General features: G+C 44.0%; 1 protein-coding gene across 3 annotated transcripts in view; it reads right to left on the bottom strand.

Annotated features, from left to right (window-relative positions):
* Positions 1 to 21,556, bottom strand: part of SLC39A11 (solute carrier family 39 member 11) — a 277,726-nt gene that overhangs the window by 107,310 nt on the left and 148,860 nt on the right. For all 3 annotated transcript variants that reach the window (XM_081180946.1, XM_081180947.1, XM_081180948.1), the window contains one exon: positions 17,318 to 17,488. In XM_081180946.1, the coding sequence (XP_081037072.1) occupies positions 17,318 to 17,488 (171 nt within the window). The remainder of the gene's footprint in view (positions 1 to 17,317; positions 17,489 to 21,556) is intronic.

The raw sequence follows: 21,556 nt of genomic DNA, 5'->3' as shown, positions 1-21,556 counted from the left end.
TGGCTCTTCAAAAAGATTTCAGCTCCCCTTAAATTCAGCTTTCCTTGCAATATTCATTAGCAAAACAAAAAACCCACGAAGCTTTCTGGAAGCAGGAAGGGGACATGTTTTAAAAAGCACATCGATGATTTCTGCAGAGGACTGAATTTTAGGATAAATTTTAAAAAAGAGAAAGATTTTGTAGACTTGCACAGAGCGCCAAAGTCACCAATGTTAAAGGGCCTGTGTTTTCACGCTCATAATCAGAAGACAATAAAATACCCCACAATGCATATTAAATGCGACAGGGGCAAATTCTTCTCTGTGCTAATGGACTGACAGTCGGATACAATGACTGTTTTATTTCTTTCGGAAACAGGCAATGCAAAATCTTTCCCTTCATCCCAACTCCCCCATTCCCCTGTAGATTCAATTTCATACACAACACTGGAAATGTAAATCTTTGGAATCAACACTTTAAGAAGCCTTATTTGGGGGAGGGGGAGAATGAATCCAGACTGTTTTTCCTAATGACAAAATAACCAATATGTGACTAGACCTTGCAAAAAGGCAATAAAGCCTTGATTAACAGAGTAAATAAGCAGCCTCTTGCTGCATTCAGCTCTGTAGTACATTATTTTTAGAAGACATAGTCCAGGGGAGCCCTCCAGATGAACTCAAACACCCATTATTTTTGTTTACTTGTTTATGAGTATTTATACCTTGAGTACAGTACTACTTGCAGCTCTCAAGGCAGCTTATAATATGTTTAAAATACAGTAAAGTAGACAATACTACCACAGTTATTAGGGACGGGGGCATATTTATACAGTGGTACCTCGGGTTAAGTACTTAATTTGTTCCGGAGGTCCATTCTTAACCTGAAACTGTTCTTAACCTGAAGCACCACTTTAGCTAATGGGGCCTCCCACTGCCGCAGTGCTGCCAGAGCACAATTTCTGTTCTCATCCTGAAGCAAAGTTCTTAACCCAAGGTAATATTTCTAGGTTAGCGGAGTCTGTAACCTGAAGCATATGTAACCTGAATCATATGTAACCCGAGGTACCACTGTATAGCTTTTGCCACACACACCTGTTTGCCCATGTCCCAACAAGCATTACTCTGCAGGTGAATCTCCTGGTCTGGAACTGAGAATTGAAGCAGCTAGGGGTTTAGTTCCTCACAGGCCAGGGCTTCCTAATGTTTGTCACAGCCCCTGGTTAAACATAGGAGGAAAACTTCCCATTGGGCTGATGGGAGTTGGAGCCCAATGACATTTGGAAGGTACTGCACTGCCTGCTCCTTCCCTAAGTTCATCTCTCTCTCCCATTCTGCAAATAGTCTCTACTATGCCTTTCAAAGAAATGATTATTAGCTATAATGGGAACCCAACAATCGCCCTGATTTGTCTCAAGTGCTAGAAAATGCAGCCATTTCTGAACTGCAGAGTCAAACTAGTGATGTTGTTACACTGGTACCTCGGGTTACAGATGCTTCAGGTTACAGACGCTTCAGGTTACAGACTCCGCTAACCCAGGAACATTACCTTGGGTTAAGTACTTCTCTTCAGGATGAGAACAGAAATTGTGCAGGCGTAGCGCAGCGGCAGCAGGAGGCCCCATTAGCTAAAGTGGTGCTTCAGGTTAAGAACAGTTTCAGGCTAAGAACAGACCTCCAGAACGAATTAAGTTCTTAACCCGAGGTACCACTGTATTTGTATTGTTCGACCCTCGAGTGGTTGGATCCCCCCCTCGCCCCAAATAAATAGCAGCCAGGGATGAGCTGAGGTCAAGGGGAAGGGACTTGGGACCCCTCAGACTTGTCATTCGCAATGAAAAAGAAGCTCCTATTCTTGCCAATCATATCACAGCATTCCTTCTACGTACTATAAATACAAATAACTAGCGACATCCGAGCCCAGGAAGTGTTAAAGCCATTTAAAATATAGGAACGAGACTCGTGCGACACTTCATCTCTACAAGGTAGCTCAGTGCTGATGTTACTAGCCTGAAACGGTACAAAGAGTTATGGCTGGAAAACCACAGTCTGCACACTCCCTCTGCTTTTTGTTGTTGTTGTTGTTGTTATTTATATTTTATCACATTTTCCATGAACTACAGAAAAGAAAAAAGTGTCGTGCTCTCAGCAGCCACCACCACTCCTCTTCCCTCTCCATCAATCCTCATTGCATTTATTCATCAAATAAATAAACAAATAACAAGGGGGGACTGGGGGAGAGGGTCACACACTACGCAAATGCCCTTTTAAAAATGCAGCTTTATATACCTCATTTCTGATTGTTATCGCTGTCAGTTGGCATACATTTCTAGGTAGCTACACCTTACTGTGAATTTATCCTCAATATCGTGCTTGCTCCACAAAATCTCAGGCTTGCCTGAGCCACATTTTTTATGTGACCGGATTGAAATACGGTAGATCTGGGTCTACCCCCCATGGGGGGGGGGAGTACATTTTAGCAAAGGACTTTTTAGGTATGGAAGAGTTTCTCTTCAGGGTCACTATCCCAATCAACTTTCCATGAAGGTGGACAAAAGTGTTGTTACACTCACAGTACTAACTGGCTAATTCTTAGCGCTGCACTTTTGCACGCCTGTATTCCCAATAAAATCTGTCGCCATCTTAATTGGTTTCTTTGTCAGTCATCATAAAGTACTCAATTTTTCCCTCTCTCCAAAAGTCCTCACATTTAACTATCAGCTCAGTTCACTCCCTCGTTTAAAGGTTTTATAAATGTCTTAAAACACGGAGCCAATTAAAAACCTGATCTTTTGACAGATACTCTCAGGTACAGAAAGCGCTTCCAAGCACTCCCTGTTGAACTTCCCTGGTCTGTCCCTTTACAGCTCAGCCTTTTATCCTCTAACCTGCCCCCAGCTTGCTGCAACAACCCAATCAATGCATAATCTCTGAACCCAACCAGATCACAGTTGTCTTCTTAAATTTCACAATGCAGAGGCAGTCTGTGAAAGAGCAAGAAACTAAAAACAGATCTCCCAGGTAACAAACTAATGAATCCAATCTCCTTTTTCTACCTCTGATTGCCATGTCTGATTTGCTCGAGAGAGAGGCACTGAGCTGGCGGGGGAGAGAAATCTTTGTTGCAGCAATGAGAAGAATCAAAATGAACAGGAACATGAAATTTATTACGGTCAGAGACCAGTTTGAAGAATCAAAATGTTTATGGCAGATTGCATGACTGCTGCTGAAACATCAAAACGTTCGGGACAGCATGTCATCTCCTGCTAGAGCAACCCTTCAAATCACCAGTGGGCAATTCTCTCACTCAGACTGCACTTTTGCAGCTCAACACCTGGATGAAGCCTGTTTTCACTCTCTGCTGCTTAGCTCTGGTACAAGTTCTGCTCCGAAGCTACTCTGTTCCCACAGCTGTCACAGAAAAGATCCCTTGCCCAGTGTTCAAACCTCCAAGCAAAAAAAAACAATAAATAAAATAAAAAGGGAAATGCAGGCCTTGGTTTCCCTGGCAACACTATCTTCTTTGCAAAGTACCTCCTGTATCTAAGCAACAAGGCATTCTCCCAAGTTGCTGGCAGGCTGAATCCACTGCTTTAACCAAGAACAAAAAAGGTACCCAAGAACAAGGCACATAGACCTGGAGTAGTGCATGGAGCCGTGACCTTTTCTGGAAATTAAAGTGAAGGATGTATTTGGATGGTGGCTGATTCCTACAGTGAGATTTTTTAGCCCAGGAGCACTCTGTCTCAAGTTGGGTCTGTGCTCCTGACATGCAAGATGAAAAGGTGTTTGCCACTCTTAATACTTTGGTCTGTGCTGATAACATTTTTAAACCCAACAGTTCTTAGATTCTTTCTTCCATTTTCTTGAGACCCACTGCCAAAGATTCCGTTTCAAATCCCAATTGCATATTTGCTCCAGAGGCAAGGCTAATCAGGCTGCCAGCCTAGCCCTGTTCTTTAAACTCAGTTCCTCCAATTAGCTGGCTACAGAAACCATCAGCTGCTGTGGAGAACTCTCAGAACTTCCCTCTGTGTTTTGCTTGAGTCATCTGAATAAGTTGGAAACAGCTCTACGTTTTCCCCATTAACTTTACCAGGTTGCTTTCCCTCCCAGGCTTACTGATACTTGAGGTGTGGCCAATCTGAGCTCACTTTATGTTCTCAAATACACCTTCCTCCTACATAGAACTCAGCCTACATAGTGGAATAATCTCTCCTGCCCATCAGAACATGACCTAGGAGTCTTTTTTGCTCAGAAAGATAATGATCGCGTCCTCTTTACTCAGCACTGAATGTCGACAAAGTACACGAGAGATGAAAATCTTCTTGGCACACAAGGTTGCACTTATAAATCCTCAGGCATGCTACTTTAATGAAAAGTCTTTAAATAATGAAAAAGTGTGATACTTTCCCCTCCCCATCAAACTACTTGCTATTTCCTGTATTAGCTTTTGTAAAAAAACAAACAAAAAACCTCAACCTTGACCGGAATTTAATAGCCACTTAAATTCAGCTTCCCTTAGATAAGAAAGAAGACTCTAGAATACCACAAGTTCCCCCCAGACCCAATTAAGTCAATTGTAAAATCTCTTTCCTCAGCAAATCACATCTCTGCTAAACAAATGGGAAAGAAATTATGGAAGCTGCTGACCTTCTCCTCTTAAACTGATGACGCTTGGATACTAATACTCTGCAGGCCCTTGATATCATGAACCATCCATCTGAAGACATTCATCATGAGTCCTCTGGTTGCACTGAGTCCTCTGGTTTCAAAATGGTTTTGAAACCATTTTCAATGGTTTACAATGGGCTTCACAACAGTTATTGAGCAGCCTCCCAGATCCCTATAGATCGTTTCTTTTCCAAGAGTAATCAAGACCTTAGGGGGTCATGTTTCAAGGTTAGATCAATGGCTCTCATTTGGTCTGAACAAACCCTACCAACTACTCAGTATCTTCAAACTGGTAATACTTCCAAGCATTCTGACTCTTGACAATGATGTTCGCTTTCAGACCACACAGCCAGGTTGCAATTCCCACTTAGCTGGGAATACTTACATAGGATTGCACTTTACTAGGCAAAACAGCAATGGGGAAGGTATCTGCTGTTTAAATTACTAAGGCTACATGGGTCAAGAAAGGAATAACTCTATTTGTCAAGACTGAGTTTGGGTCCTTTATCTGTAAGTTGTTCTCCCTGAATTATCTCCTATGCCACTCAATAATATATAGCATACATTCTATCTCCGGCACACATGTAGAAAATAAGAAAGATTGTTCTGTTACTCCCTACACTATCACAGCCAATACTTCTAGAACAGGAAACAGAGGCAGCAGCAATTTTGATATTAACTGCATAGGTTGGGAGCTGGGAGTTCCACTTTACAATGGCTCTGATGCTAAGAGAAACTATTTCTTACACCCTATGGGAATTATTCCTTGGGGTTCCTTAGGATTCAATATCATCTTCCATGTTTTAAAATACCCACATGAAACCACAGACTTAAAACCATCCACATCAATGTTTCCCAAACTTGGGTCTCCAGCTGTTTCTGGACTACAATTCTCATCATCCCTGACCACTGGTCTTGCTAGCAAGGGATGATGGGAGTTGTAGTCCAAAAACAGCTGGGGACCCAAGTTTGGGAAACACTGATCTAGAGAGTTGGAATAGGGTACGATCAGTATGCTGACTATCAGTGTTAATTCTTCTTTTCATCAGTGCCAGGTGAGATGTGATCTCTTAGACTGCCTAGATATGGATTTGACAAAGGCAAACATACTGAAGCTCAATCTGTGTAGAGATGAAGATGGTGAGATGCTCAGTCAATGCCTCCTCTTGATGGGGCCACACTCCTGCTTTATGGATCTGTTTCATGGTCTGGAAGTACGCCTGGACTCACAAATGTTGCTCCCATGTCTGACTCTTGGCATATCTGCCAATTTAAGCTACTCCTTGTGAGGTCAGATTGAGTCCTCAGGCTACCAGCAGCCAATCCCTGCCAGACCTTTGAGAGGACAAGACAATGAAGTGTTCATCCCTAATGTTTTCATTCCTAGAATTTTCTACTGCTGAGGTGTTGATGTGAAATAAGTTGTGAATATGGACAAGCAACTCAACTTTCTAATGCTCAGCTGTGAAGACCCCACACAGACATTTACTAATGTGATACCAGTAAATGCTTAAAGCCAAAGAAGCAAAGAGACCAAGCTGGGGAGGGGGGGGTGAGACTTTGTCATTAACAGATACAGAAGCCCAAAATACCTGAAGACAATCTTGCCGTTTTATTATAAATTGAACTAAATTAGCCTAATGAAACCAGAAGATTCTAATGTATTCAGTCTGAAAATCTGTTCAACAAATGTAACTTCAAATCCAAATAACTTTCCAAATATGTGCCATATTTCAACCCTGTATATCACAAGCCTCACAAAAACACATTTCTCTTCCATGCCAGTGATAATGATTTAGCTGAGATTCCTGCACTGCAGGGAGTTGGACTAAATGACCCTCAAGGTCCCCCCCCCCCAACTCTACAATTCTGTGATTCTATTATCTCCTTCCTTCACAACATAAAATCAACCAATCAAGTTTGTTGTTGTCAGGGCTGCCTCAGGTCTCAGCTCACAAAAGACCAACGCCAAGCTCTTCTTATATACAAGGATGTTTATTGCAGTTCATTATTGGTTCCACAACCGAGGCGCGCAGCCCCGCGTCTCTTAGCCTAGACGTTTGAAGTCCCCTCTGAATTGGTCCCGCCTCTACACCAGTTTAAGAGGCTTGTGCTAGTCCACCTCTTCCTGTCCTTTCTTTTCCGCAGGGTCTTCCTGCCCCCCTGGGTTCCTTCCCTCCTGCTCTCCCCTGACGCGGATTCCTCAGATGCCTGCTCCCCCCTCCTTCGTGCTTTGGGGCCAGGCTCCTCCTTCGGGCTCTCTGCATTTCCGCACGCCTCCACATTTGAACTTGCCGCGCGTTCGCTACCCCTGACCTTCCTCTTGACACTTACACTACTCCCTGTACTACTCTCCGCCCCTTCCGGCAGGACGTCCTGCCCCGATCTCCTTCCCCCGTCTCCTTCCTGCTCTGCTCTGTGTGTCACACTGGGAACTCCACCCTCTTCACTCCGTTCCTGCTGGGAAGCCGACCCCGATCTCCCACTCCCACTCGGGGTTTCCCTGCTGCTTCCCTGCTCCTGGCAAGTCCCCCCTGTGACCCCCCTCGGCTTGACCAGGGGCGCCCCCTTCTGGGAATCCTCCGATTCACTTGAGAGACTCATGGAAGACCTCAAGTCATTGTCATCCTCTTCCTCACTGTCCTGGGATTCTTCCCCATCGCTCTCCGTCTCCCCCCTCACCTGTGCCTCTGTCCCTGAACCCCTGACAGTTGTCAATACTATTAACAACAAGAAATCAGGCTACAGTTATGATTCAACAAAACGAACTCACTGGAAAGTACAGATGGAGAGAGATTCAACTAAGTTTGCAATAAAAGCCAAATCTATCAAATTCACACTTTCTGAAGCAAAATGAGAACCGAAACACAGCCACCCTCCAAAAATTCACACTTACCCAAATTTAGCAATTCCAACCCCAACCAATGTTTACAAAAATGAGTATTTTAGGGAAAATGTCTATAAAAATGAATATACTGGTGTAACATTAGAAAAGCATTGTATTAGGAGAAGATACTTGCCAAAAAAAGTGTACATTAGTCAACTGCATTCAAAAATATGTTTATTGGGAGAAATTTGCACTAAAATGCTGAGGAATTTTTATGAGGGTTGTTTTTTGCAGGGGGGTGTTTGCAAATTGCTGCAGAAATGTGGAGACCTAAATTTCAGACTGGAAATCTGAGAAACCAAGCAAACTGAAATTTGTTTGTTTGACAGTTCCTTGCATCCCGACTTGAAAATAAACACAATTTTTCATCAATATTAACTGTCCGCTGTGTTATTATATATTTTGCACTCAATGTTACAAAAATTCCAGATGTAGCCACTTTAGCACTTAAGAGAATTTTACCTTCGGAAACTCAACACAAAAAGAAAAAACAATTGCACCACTCAAGTTTGTGAGAAATGAGTATCTTTTTCTATTACTCCAGTCTATTATGATATACTGTTTTCATGGTCTAAAGCGCTCATACCTGTGGCTTGTTTACGCTACAGCCTATAACTGCAGCCACTCAGAACAGCAGCCAACAATAAATAGTAGAGAGATTCACACAACTATCCATTTGCTTAGGACTAGGCACTGATTAACGTCTTGTGGTTTACGGGTATAAAGAGAAAAATCAGCTTGCACCTTTGGTGGCACAAGGTGTGTGCAAGTGTAATGCAAGGCACTCAGATGTGTGGTATCGAATGACCCACCACTGGCCAATAAAAGAGCCCTGCCAGTGTTCTGAGCAAAGCTTTAGAATGCACCCCATTGGTGGAAAGCTATGCCGCAAATTAAGTACCGTATATACTCGAGTATAAGCCAACTTTTTCAGCACATTTTTTATGCTGAAAAAGCCCCCTATAGCTTATACTTGAGTGAGGCAGGCGGTGGCAGCGGAGGGACGAGTGGCCTGAAAGGAGCCCTTTTGGGCTGCTCCTTCCTCCTCCGCCGACTTGGCCACTGTCAGCGGCGGCGGTGGAGGAGGTACAAGCAGCCCAAAAGCAGCCCTTTTGGGCTGCTTGTTCTTCCTCCGCCGCTGCCGCCGCCACCACCAGGTTTGTGGTGTGGTGAACCGGCTTATACTCGAGTCAATAAGTTTTTCCAGTTTTTTGTGCTAAAATTAGGTGCCTTGGCTTATATTCGGGTTTGCTTGTACTCGAGTATATATGGTACCTTAACATCCAGACCCTAAACGTTCTATTGTAGCCTTTCTCAGCCTTATATTGTTGGACTACAACTCCCATCATCCCTAGCTAGCAGTACCAGCGGTCAGGGATGGTGAGAGTTGTCATCCAACAACATCTGTGGCACCAAGGTTAAGAAAGGCTGTTCATTTGCCTGCAACACCACTGCAACAGCATCAGAATCCCAGTTGATTTAACATTTAATGTTAGGCAGTTGCAGCAACTAATGCATTGCATTCCAGTCACATTATTTGTCAATGCAGCCCAGAGTATTTTTTAAAAAATCATTCATTTTGCTACTCTGCTCCTTTTTCCAGTTTTTACAGCTGTTGATCCTTCCACGCATACCAGTCATACATGTGCAGCTGATCTTATTTACTGACACTACAAGGCAGCATATTGCTAAGAGAAGCCAAAAAGCTATGGGGGGACGACGACTTCGAGTGTGCAAATTCCCTCCTCCTATCTCTTTAAGTCAGATTTTTAAAAGAAGAGCAGAATGGTATTTAGACTTTTCATTTACACCTTGCTAATTGTTGTTTGCAGTAGATCCGTAACATTTTAATTCATTTCGATTTCTCGCCATCACAACCACCCAACAAGCAAAGATGGACCAGAATAAACAGGCTCTGATTAAATGCATAATTAATGTTCCGTGAAAAAAATGGCATCTAAGAATATGAATTAGCAAGTCCTACTCCGCCATTTGGCAGCTCCCGTCTATATCAATTTATTCCCTTCATTAGTTCCTGGCTCAGAGCAAACGAACAGGCTTTTGCTCCGACTCCTGAAGGCAGTAAACATGAAGCAGGCATGTAAAGTGGATTGTGCCCCGCTCCATTATCTTTCCCACATGTTATCTAGCTACAAGCGGTGTTATCAGAAATGAAAAGAGGATTCTTTGCCAGAAGTTACAAAACAACATGAAGCAGAAAGTACCTATGCCTCAGGCATTAAACTGCGGAAGGAAGGATGGAATCACCAATGCTCCCATTTGTATAAGCGTTATTTTGCATCTTATACCAGTTTAAAAAATAAGGATTCCCTGTGTTCTCAAAAGCTTACAGTCTACTAAAGCTCCCCCCATCTTATCCTATTTTACGAAAAAATAAGTGTTTTAACATATTTCCATTGAAACGTTAATGTATTAAACACTACATTTCTTGTAATTCCTGTGATATTTGTATGTGAAAGTGCCACAATAGCTGTAAGAGTTCACTGCTCACATGTGCAGTGCAGAGATTTCAGATCACATCACAGGAAAGCCATTTGTATGTTGTGAGTGTGGGTGGGTGGGTGGGTGGATGGGGGAGAGAGAGAGAGAGAGAGAGAGAGAGAGAGAGAGAGATGATGAAGAAGAGTTTGGATTTGATATCCCGCTTTATCAATACCCGAAGGAGTTTCAAAGCAGCTAACATTCTCCTTTCCCTTCCTCCCCCACAACAAACACTCTGTGAGGTGAGTGGGGCTGAGAGACTTCAGAGAAGTGTGACTGGGCCAAGGTCACCCAGCAGCTGCATGTGAAGGAGCGGGGAAGCGAACCTGGTTCCCCAGATTACGAATCTACCGCTCTTAACCACTACACCACACTGGTTCCAAGTTTGTATTGTGGCATAAGGTGTGGTCCACACATGTAACAGTGTATGTTGGAAATGGGGCTGCAAGGTAGTGAGGTGACAAGAAAGGACCGTGCCACTTTGGTCTTATTATTTTTAAAGATACTTCATTAAAAAAAATAATTCCTTACAAGTAGATAACTAGCTTAGCAAAAAGAATGCTGGTCTAGAACACTGGTCTTCAACTGGTACATCATGAGCCACTATCAGGTCACAGCCTGATCTAAGATGGGTTGCAGCAGCAGCAGCATACCAATATATGGTTAAAAATAAATGAAGAAATGGGTCCACACATGCATGTTTGGATTAAAGGTTGGTCATCGGAAAAGGTTGAATACTACTGGCCTAGAAGAAGTTCTTTTATCAACATGAAATGAGAAGCGGACGGATAATGTATTATTTACTTGTTTGCTTGCTTGCCTAATATAACAACATTTTAATATAGCAGAAGTGAGGAAGCTTTGACCCTTTGGATGTTGCTGACCTACAACTCCCATCAGCCATGTCTACTGGCCATGCTTCCTAGGATTTATGGGAGTTGTAGTTCAGTGACACCTGAAGGGCCAAAGCTTTTCCTGCCTCTGATATATGTGTGCCAGCTCCCTGCTCCAAGGGGCTCACCATCTAAAAGAGGGAAACAACAGAGGAAGGGAAGAAATGGAGGTATGGGTAGGCAAGGGAAGAAAATGTGACCACTTCAAGGACATACAGTGGTACCTCAGGTTAAGAACTTAATTCGTTCTGGAGGTCCGTTCTTAACATGAAACTGTTCTTAACCTGAGGTACCACTTTAGCTAATGGGGCGTCCTGCTGCCGCTGCACTGCCAGAGTACAATTTCTGTTCTCATCCTGAAGCAAAGTTCTTGACCTGAAGCACTATTTCTGAGTTAGCGGAGTCTGTAACCTGAAGCGTATGTAACCCGAGGTACCACTGTACTTTGACTTAGTTACAAAAATGTATAGGGACTAGGGAGAGCAGGCTGCTTCGGCAGGGGTGGAACGGGAGAGAAAGAAAGGCACAAATGAGGGTCTAACAATAAGCATGGCAGTGATTTGGCTTCAAGGTGTTTGAAAGCATTAGCCCTTGAAAAACCACAGATCAGGTGCCTAACTAGTTCTTAACCATTGATCCGGTGGTAGTGCCCAACAAGAGCCAAGCACCTCTTTGTGTATCTATCAAGGGACAAATATATTCTTGAAGCACAAAGATAAGTCGAAGCAGGTCCAGGTTAGTGCAGGTTTAAGCCAATTGGAGCCGATTTTAGACTTTTCGAAAGCACTAGAAGAATAACATCCAACACAAACATTCCCTTTTGCTCCTGAAACAATTGGTGCAGGGTTATTAAAAGCGTCAAAAGCCTCAAGAGCACACCTACAAGAGCAGAAGGCTGGCAAAGAGAGGCTCGATGCATCTGAATGAACTTGGGTTCGTTATCCAAGAACCAGCCTTGGCCAGCTGCCTGTCGCTGGAGCTCACCTGGTGCTCAACTAACAGAAACTGCATGTCATTTCCAATTTATTACAAGCCTTTCAGACCTGGCTCTAATGAGAAGTTGCAGCACCCCAGAACAGCTGCCTACATTTGCAAGGAAATTAGCTGTGGGATGGTAGAAGGATCAAGTTGAGAGGCAAGGCAATTGGTGGTATCTGTTGCACCTCAGAGAATATATGTTGGTGTAATTTCCATGGTGGAGATCACAAGTTCCAATCTTCTAGGATAAATACAATATACCGTATTTTTTGCTCTATAAGACTCACTTTTTCCCTCCTAAAAAGTAAGGGGAAATGTGTGTGTGCCTTATGGAGTGAATGCAGGCTGCGCAGCTATCCCAGAAGCCAGAACAGCAAGAGGGATTGCTGCTTTCACTGTGCAGCGATCCCTCTTGCTGTTCTGGCTTCTGAGTTTCAGAATATATTTTTTCTTGTTTTCCTCCTCCAAAAACTAGGTGCGTCTTGTGGTCTGGTGCGTTTTATAGAGAGAAAAATACAGTATTTGGGGACAGGGAGAGAGCTTTGTTATATAGAAGCCTGCTTTCCGATAAGATATCCAAAATGTTTCCTATCTCTTCCCTATCTACATCACCCCCCAGCAAGTCAGAAAAAAACTAGTGTGAAGTGCACTGTGACTTATTCACACGATAGTGTACCCCACCCACCACCCCACTTAAGTAGTCATCTCCAGACTCCCCACAGTACGTAGCTTGCAATCAACTCCATGCCATTCTTGTCTGCCCTTACCCTGCAACACAAGGCACAAAGTTCTACAGTCAAGACAGCCCTATCACTAAATCTATCATTTATGCGTAGCGGCTCTTTAGGGACTTGTAGTTTTTGGTTCAGCTTGGTTGCATCTGAGTTCTTGCAACTGTTTGCACCGCAGACAAGTTCCGTGGCTCCAACTCTATCGACGTGTTGAAGGTTCAAGCTTCTCCTCTCTCTTTTGTGCAAAGGTGTGGGACTTTGTGGCCTTTCTGATGACGTCCAAGCTTGATTAGTAAAGGCCACCTTCTTATCTTAAAGAGTGCTAAGCCTTCTAGTCTACTGGAAGGCAAAGCAGAGAATGAAACCGTTTACTCTGTGGACTGTGGGTTGCAAGACAAACACACCGTCCACTAGCTGACCTGAAATATAAATTCTGACAACGCTGCTCTCTCACACCGCTAGCAACATTACAGAGAAGAAGAAACACATTAATGCCATGACCTTTAAGGAGCAGGAGATCATTTCTAGGGCCTCTATAATTGCCTGAAGGCAGCTTTGTGCTGTATAGGAACATAAAAAGGTTAGGCAGGTTCTTTCAAGATTTCTCTCCAGCAACAGTGAGACTATTGTCATTAACCTACTGCCAGGAGAAGTGGGGAAGAAGCACTTTGTTTCTGTCTTTTACAAAAGGTCTTTCCTTTTTTTTTTGCTTTGAATTGAGAGACAATAAAAATAATTCACTGCTGCCCAGCTGACAGAGCAGCAGGATACCAAGTCACTAAGGTATATCCACTCCCTGCCTCAATCACCATTTGAAGCCATGATTCTTGACAGTTATGAAGGAGGGGTGAAATCCAGCTCCCAGCGCTTGACCTTTCACAGTTGGAAGCCAAGCTGCACCTTTTAGATCTAGCTGCTCCCTGATTTCAGCACTCATGCTGTTCCTGAGCTTCACACAGCAAATGGTACTTCCACAATAGAAGACTGCACAAACAATCCTTTTAATCATCAGTAAGGATTTACACTTTCTGCCCTTTGCCGCAGTGTTGTTGTTGTTTAGTCATTTAGTCGTGTCCAACTCTTCGTGACCCCATGGACCAGAGCACGCCAGGCACTCCTGTCTTCCACTGCCTCCCGCAGTTTGGTCAGACTCATGCTGGTAGCTTCGAGAACACTGTCCAACTATCTCGTCCTCTGTCGTCCGCTTCTCCTTGTGCCCTCCATCTTTCCCAACATCAGGGTCTTTCCCAGGGAGTCTTCTCTTCTCATGAGGTGGCCAAAGTATTGGAGCCTCAGCTTCACAATCTGTCCTTCCAGTGAGTAGTGTTGCCGCAGTGTTACAAGGCATAAATTCAGCAAGAATGTCTTCTCCCCAGTTCTAGGCTAAGAAAGCTACATTACGTGAAAATCTACCTCTCATGTAGGCTGTATAAGAGGGGCATGAGAAGAGTCCTGCTGGATCAGGACAATAGCCCTTCTAGTACAGTGGTACCTCGGGTTACATACGCTTCAGGTTACAAACACTTCAGGTTACAGACTCTGCTAACTCAGAAATATTACATCGGGTTAAGAACTTCGCTTCAGGATGAGAACAGAAATCGTGCTCCGGCGGCACAGCGGCAGCAGGAGGCCCCATTAGCTAAAGTGGTGCTTCAGGTTAAGAACAGTTTCAGGCTAAGAACGGACCTCCGGAACGAATTAAGTACTTAACCCGAGGTACCACTGTACAGCCTCCTGTTCTCACAGTGGTCCACTAGATGCCCATAAGAGGCTTGCCGGCAGGACCCTGAACGCAACAGCAATGTCCCCATTTGTGATTCCCAGTAGCTGGCGTTCACAGAATCATGGAGTTTGAAGGGACCACAAGGGTCATCTAGTCCAACCCCCCGGAGCAGTGCAGGAATCTTTTGCCCAACATGGGGCTCAAACCCATGATCCTGAGATTAAAAGTCTCACGCTCTTACCAACTGAGCTGTCGCAGCTGATCTGCACCTTAGCCATCAAGGTTCGCAGCTACAACGCAGTGTGTCCTGCGCACACATAAGTAAAAAAGATGAGAAATTGCAACCTGGCCATAATCATTTGAAAGGATTTGGAAAGTCTGTGGAAAATGCCCCCCAATGAGAATGTGAGCCCTCCGTTCTTTGGGCTCACCTAGGTTTATATGTCGGAATTGGCAGCATCAGGCAGCTGCTTGAACTTTGCTATCAAGTCTTTGCTGGCCTCAGGCAGAAAGCTGGAGAAAGCAGGTCTTCTGCTTGCTGGCTCACAGAACAGCTTAATATTATTAATGGGCTTTCTGGAATCTAAGAACCAGGACTTGCCAAGCCGATTACTGACACGCTCCTGGTGTTTGTCTGGTGGCAGAACTGCTCTGTCTTTCTTGTTTTGGGGCTCTCAGAAGGTTGCCTTGCTGGCTTCACTTTGCAAATGATACCCTGGGAAGTACTGTGTCCAGATTGCCTTCCACAGGGCTAAAAAATTTTCTTCCCTTTTCCTCTTAAATGGATTTTGTTACCCAAGAACACGAAAGAATATTTAAAAAGATTCTTATTATTATCAAGATGTAAAGAAGAGTACAAGAGAAAATGATACAAAAATATATATCCTAAAATGACTTAATCAGGGGTGTCATTATCCTTCATAAATACTAAGTGCAATATATTATTACTATGCTTAGTGAATCTATTGCTTTCACTGGCAACCAAACTCATATAGTTCCTACTTTATCATATCCCACCTACATCATATAATTTATACCAATTGCAAGAGCATAAAATCTATGCAAATCCAAACCATTCCTAGCTTCACTTACTGAATTTGGCCCAATTCTTTATACTCAGCATGTCCTTATAATTTTGCTCTTAATTTAATTACCAGCAAGTGTTCCCATAATTTCCTTACTCGTTCTATTTTAATTTTAAAAAAAATTTACACTTCTTCCAGTAAAAAGGTAAAGGTCCCCTGACTGTTAGGTCCAGTCGTGGCCGACTCTGGGGTTGCGGCGCTCATCTCACTTTATTGGCTGAGGGAGCTTCCGGGTCATGTGGCCAGCATGACTAAGCCGCTTCAGCGGAACCAGAGCAGCACACAGAAGCACCATTTACCATTCCGCCAGAGCGGTACCTATTTATCTACTTGCACTTTGACGTCCTTTCGAACTGCTAGGTGGGCAGGAGCTGGGACAGAGCAACGGGAGCTCACCCTGTCGCGGGGATTCAAACCGCTGACCTTCTGATCAGCAAGCCCGAGAGGCTCAGTGGTTTAGACCACAGCGCCACCTGCATCCCTACTTCTTCTTCCCGTGTCTAGCATATATTATCCACACAAAGGTAAGTATATGCAACACCTGTGTCTTGTATTTCTTTTGGCATGCTGTGCTTGACATAATTTAACAAGCATAGCAGTAGGTTAGTTGTTACCAGGATCTGAAAATTAAAAAATAAATAAATTATAGCTTCAGCCACCATGCACCAATATCCTTCTGCTTGAAGACATTTCCACAAGTTAAAAAGACCTGATCTCAAAGGATTCAGTGCACTGCCAAAAACTTCAGCAAAGAGGTGGAAACTGACTGAGCCTAAAAATCTTCATTCACCATTCCAGCGCTCCATTCTATATTTCCAATGCAGCTACGAAAAATTCACAGAGCATCTCAGCACAACCTGCTCTTCATTCCTTAGCTCAAGCTTCTGTTTCTCTGTCTCTCTCTCCAATGAACAGCAGCAGCACAATGCTTTACACCAATGTTTCCCAAACCTGGGTCTCCAGCTGGACTACAACTCCCATCATCCCTAGCTAGCAGGACAAGTGGTCAGGGATGATGGGATGATAGTCCAAAAACAGATGGAGACCCAAATTTGGGAAACACTGCTTTAGACTCTGCTGATCCAAAAATTCCCACTGCTTCCCATGTGTCATTTGGGAAAGGGAAAACTTTAACATCTAAAATATCTCCATCTATTCAAATGGAATATAAAAGGTAAAGTGTTATAGGATCTTCTTAAAAGAGATGTGTTGCCCATTCCCATATTATCTTGGGTTGCATGAAGTCAGACTTAAAGCATTTATTCCTCCAAAAATTCCCAAAACAACTAAGAATATGGGACAATTGCACTTGGGGTGTGTACTCTTCATAATTTTCTTTTGAACTCTTCACTACTCAAGATACAGGATTTAAAATAAAATTAGAAATATTAAGCATAAACCTGCTAAAATAAATTGCAAATTTTGTAGTTTCCTAAAGATTTAGGTAGATTTAGTAGCAATAATATGTTTATTTGCTTCCAAGTGGGGATGTGGTGGGGATGCACACATTTGCTAATTGTTGAACAAATCCAAAAAGGCACTTAAAATTTCACTCTGGTGCCACCGAAGCAGATAACAAAAGCTGTATTATTTCAAAGGATTGTGAGTTCAGTTGAGGGTATGCATAGAGAAAATTGTGAAAAGAAAAGAAGGTTCCTAAACTGTGAAGTCATTTTCTCCAGGCTGTCCGGTTCTTGGAAGGACAACACAAAACAGTGTGTTTAAACAGTGAAACACAAATAAAAAGAATGCATGTCACTCTGAAAACTCTATGGATTGCATTTAGCAACTCAGATTGGCTCCACCTCCTGAACAGCTAGGGTCTTCAAGAGTGAGACACTGGCACTAAGAAAGAGTTTGGTGCTTACCTGGAATATTGTGTATTGTTATTGCTAAGATGAGCAGCATGATCCGCCTCCAGCTATTGCTTGCTGGCGCTGAAATGCTGTCTCTGAGATTTTGGGATGGAGCAGGAACATCTGGCTGAGGAGCTCCAGCACCTTTCTTCCTCTGATAAGGTTCCCCATTTTCACCTTTATCTAGAGCAAGAAGAAGAGAAACAAAGTGACTTTTTTAAAAATGAAAAAGGCTAGGGTTCAGTCTTAGATAAGTTTAAAAACAAAGCAAAAGGGGGGGAATGGGAAATAATAATAATAATAATAATAATAATAATAATAATAATAATAATAATAATAATCTGCCGCTATTACAGGTTCTGAGTGGATAAAACTTGGGGCTCACAGGACACAGCCTGCATACTTAAAGGTAAAGGGACCCCTGACCATCCGGTCCAGTCGTGACCGACTCTGGGGTTGCGCGCTCATCTCGCTCAAGAGGCCGGGAGCCGGCGCTTGTCCGCAGACAGCTTCCAGGTCATGTGGCCAGCATGACTAAGCCGCTTCTGGCAAACCAGCGCAGCACACGGAAACGCCGTTTACCTTCCCGCCGAAGAGCAGTCCCTATTTATCTACTTGCACTTTGAGGTGCTTTCGAACTGCTAGGTTGGCAGGAGCTGGGACCGAACAATGGGAGCTCACCCCGTCACGGGGATTCGAACCGCCGACCTTCCGATCATCAATTCCTAGGCTCAGTGGTTTAACCCACAGCGCCACCCGCGTCCCCGCCTGCATACTTAACATCCCCCAAAAAATCTAACTATATAGTCAAACTGAAATAAAGCAGGATTGTAAAGGCTAAGGAACTGGGAGTAGCGTGAAGTCGCAGAAGAGTCTGTGGCACAACATGTAACAGAATCAAATTTCACGCACACAACAACAACTGTGTCCCTTCTACCTTAGGGTAGAAAACCCCTGATGCATAAGAACCATTACGTACCATATTTTTCGCTCTATAAGACGCACCCGACCATAAGACGCACCTAGTTTTAGAGGGGGAGAACAAGGGGGGGGAAATCTCTCCCTCTCTACGCAGCGCCCCTTCAGGGAAGTGGCAGGAGAAGCGGAGCCCCTTCTGTTTCTCCTCCCGCTTTGCTGAAGGGGCACTGTGCAGAGAGGGAAAGCTGTGCAGCGCCTCTCCAGTGAAGTGAAACCAGGAGAGCAAGAGGGGTCGGTGCACACCAACCCCTCTCACTCTCCTGGCTTCAGGGATAGCCGCCTGAAGCCTCCGGAGCGCAGTGGGAGCGCTCCCGCTGCGCTCCGGAGGCTTCGCGTTGCTTTCGCTGAAGCCATGGAGCCTGCATTCTCTCCATAAGACGCACACACATTTCCCCTTACTTTTTAGGAGCGGGAAAGTGCATCTTATAGTGTGAAAAATACGGTATTTATACTGCTTGTAGCAGGGAGAAATTGGGCAGGTTCAGCTTCTTCCATCGCTGTGCTGCAGGGGTCTGGAGATCCACTCTTTTCACCTGCTTCTGGGAGCAGCATGAGCTGTAGAACAAAGCTGGAAGGCGAAGAGGTTGGGCTGAACTGTCACCATACTGTAATGAAGCACGCAGCTCCTTCTGAATAGTTCTTTGCCATGAAGCTATTAAATGAACAGCAACTTCTTTCAGGTCGACCTACTACTGCCAGCATAATGCTACTACAGGATAAATGGGAGGGTTATTATGGATTATAAGACAGAAGGTGAAGGTGCATGGAACTTAAATCATCTCCCAAGCAGATCTTCACCCATACAGTGTGTGTGTGTGTGTGTGTGTGTGTGTGTGTGTGTGTGTGTGTGTAGATTAACACAGATTTATTTTTTTATAGATTCTACCCAAGGGAAGGCCTGTAACCCAGCAAGAGGAATTCACCAACCGTACATGGAAGCCTATCCGGGACATGATAAATGAGGCATTACTTTGGGATGATGTGGGTCGCTTTATAGGAATAAATATCAGCATGCATGGCATTTTGCAGCATGCCCATAAGAAACAGGCCCTGCCCCAAGGACCTTACAATCTAAAAGTGGGATAATGGAAAGGGAACAGAGGAGAAAGCAACTGAGAGGTAGTTAACCTTTGTTGCAACAAGGGGATGGAACGACCATTTGCTAACATTTTTCTGATATTTTGCTAGGACTCTTTCTGCCCAACTCTTTCCTCTCAGGCACAGCGCTTGTTGAAAAGGTCCCTTTGATTTAGCAGCCAGCAGAAGTAACGCAAATGCAAATTAGGACAATAAAAAGGGCAAAACATGCAGCATTCTGAATTGTGATAAAGAAATTCTTTCCATTTACCCACTAAATGTTAGGGAAAGCCGAGAAATAAAATGATGGAGGTAGCTGTTCCTGAACTTTACATAGGCAACAGCTGTGATCAGGTCGCAACGAAGATTTGACATTTTAGATGCATTTTACACTCTTCCCCACCCAGCTTAATTTCCTAGCAGACCAGCAAGTGCCAAAAGGCATTTGAAGGAGGTTCTGAATTAATGTCAATTGCTTCCCATGCAGCTTAATGCTAAACTGTCATGTTGCACTTAACTTGGTGGCCATTAAGAAAGTGTAGCATATTAAAAATGCTTCTGCAAACGAGCACGTGACGCCAATAGAGAAAAGGCAAGGTCTCTTTTAAACCTGCCATTCAGAATGATAGCTTTGAGGGAGAAGTGGGAACAGCTTAAAAGGATTCATCGGTGCAAAAAAAGGAACATGGCCTTGTGAAGGGGAATATGGCCTTGTGAAGGGTTCAGTGCAAGTTAGTCCATCGTGCTTTAGACCAGAGCTTTCCAAACTGTGTGTCGCAACATGTTGTTGGGCCGGCTGCAGTGTGTAGGTGTGTCGCAAAAACACTCCCCACTCTCCTCCCAGGCTGTAAAGGGGTGAGAGTAATCCCCGGTTTGCTAGTAAAACTGAATTACTGTGTCCCAAAATGATGCACGTCTAAAAAGTGTGTCACCAACATGAAAAGTTTGGAAAGTTCTGCTTTAGACTATCAGTGCTGCAAAGTGGCAATTAAGCATATGGTGATACATAGTGACCGCCTTGATTTTAAGCTGTGACAGTGTCACTATTCAACCGTATTAATTGCATCCAACATGTATTGCATCCAACAATCTACAGAGTTCTTCTCATGTAATAGGACTTTCTCCTTCCTCCCACTCCCTCTGCCAAATAATTTTTTTAAAAAAATCTGTTCTAGTGAGTCCCCCAGCCCTCTGGAGTAGACTTTGAAGAGGAGAGTGCAGGGGATGTCCTATTTGAGGCAGCAGATTCTAAGCTCATGTGATCACAGAATAAACTACACATCCAAATAAACAGGGCACACAGTCAGTTGCAACTGAGGTTTGCCAGGACACAGTCACATCCAACTCTGTGGGACTTACTTCTGAATAAAAACACTCATGGTTGTGCTGTTAAGTTTACCAGAACATGATCACAGGCCACTTTAGTGGTAGTGGGATCCATTTCCGTCTCCAGGAAAGATAAACTTATTGTAATCTAGTCTCAGACATTTCTCTTTTCTTTTTTGAGAGGTGGCTACTCAACGGCTGCAATGTCCCAGACCATGTGATAACACCAATATTGTAGCAAAGGCTATCCCATGAAGCATGTGAGAAGCCCCACAAAATCAAGAGGTAAAGGTAAAGGAACCCTGACCATTAGGTCCAGTCGTGACTGACTCTGGGGTTGCGGCGCTCATCTCGCTTTATTGGCTGAGGGAGCCGGCGTACAGCTTCCGTGTCATGTGGCCAGCATGACTAAGCCGCTTCTGGCAAACCAGAGCAGTGCATGGAAATGCCATTTACCTTCCTGCTGGACTGGTACCTATTTATCTACTTGCACTTTGACGTGCTTTCGAACTGCTAGGTTGGCAGGAGCAGGGACCGAGCAACGGGAGCTCACCCTGTCGCGGGGATTCAAACCGCCGACCTTCTGATGGGCAAGTCCTAGGCTCTGTGGTTTAACCCACAGCGCCACCCGCGTCCCACAAAATCAAGAGGAGTGAATGCTAAATGAAAGGAAATGTTTTGGCGACTCTCTAGGAAGCCACCACCACAGCATTCCCAAGAACAGTTGTAAGACATACTCAGTGCTCTCATCCAGTATTAACACCATCTGCAAAGCATGACCCTTGTCATCCACCTACAGAAGCAGAGTAGTTGAAGTAGATCTGCCTTTCACTGACAGATTGTTCTGCATAGCCTATGTGCTTGCCACAA

This window comes from Podarcis bocagei (genome assembly GCF_964188305.1).
Source record: "Podarcis bocagei genome assembly, chromosome: 2".
In the NCBI taxonomy this organism is placed as follows: Eukaryota; Metazoa; Chordata; class Lepidosauria; order Squamata; family Lacertidae; genus Podarcis; species Podarcis bocagei.
The sequence above is the reverse complement of the archived record's forward strand: the minus strand, read 5'-3'. Positions and strand labels throughout refer to the sequence as shown.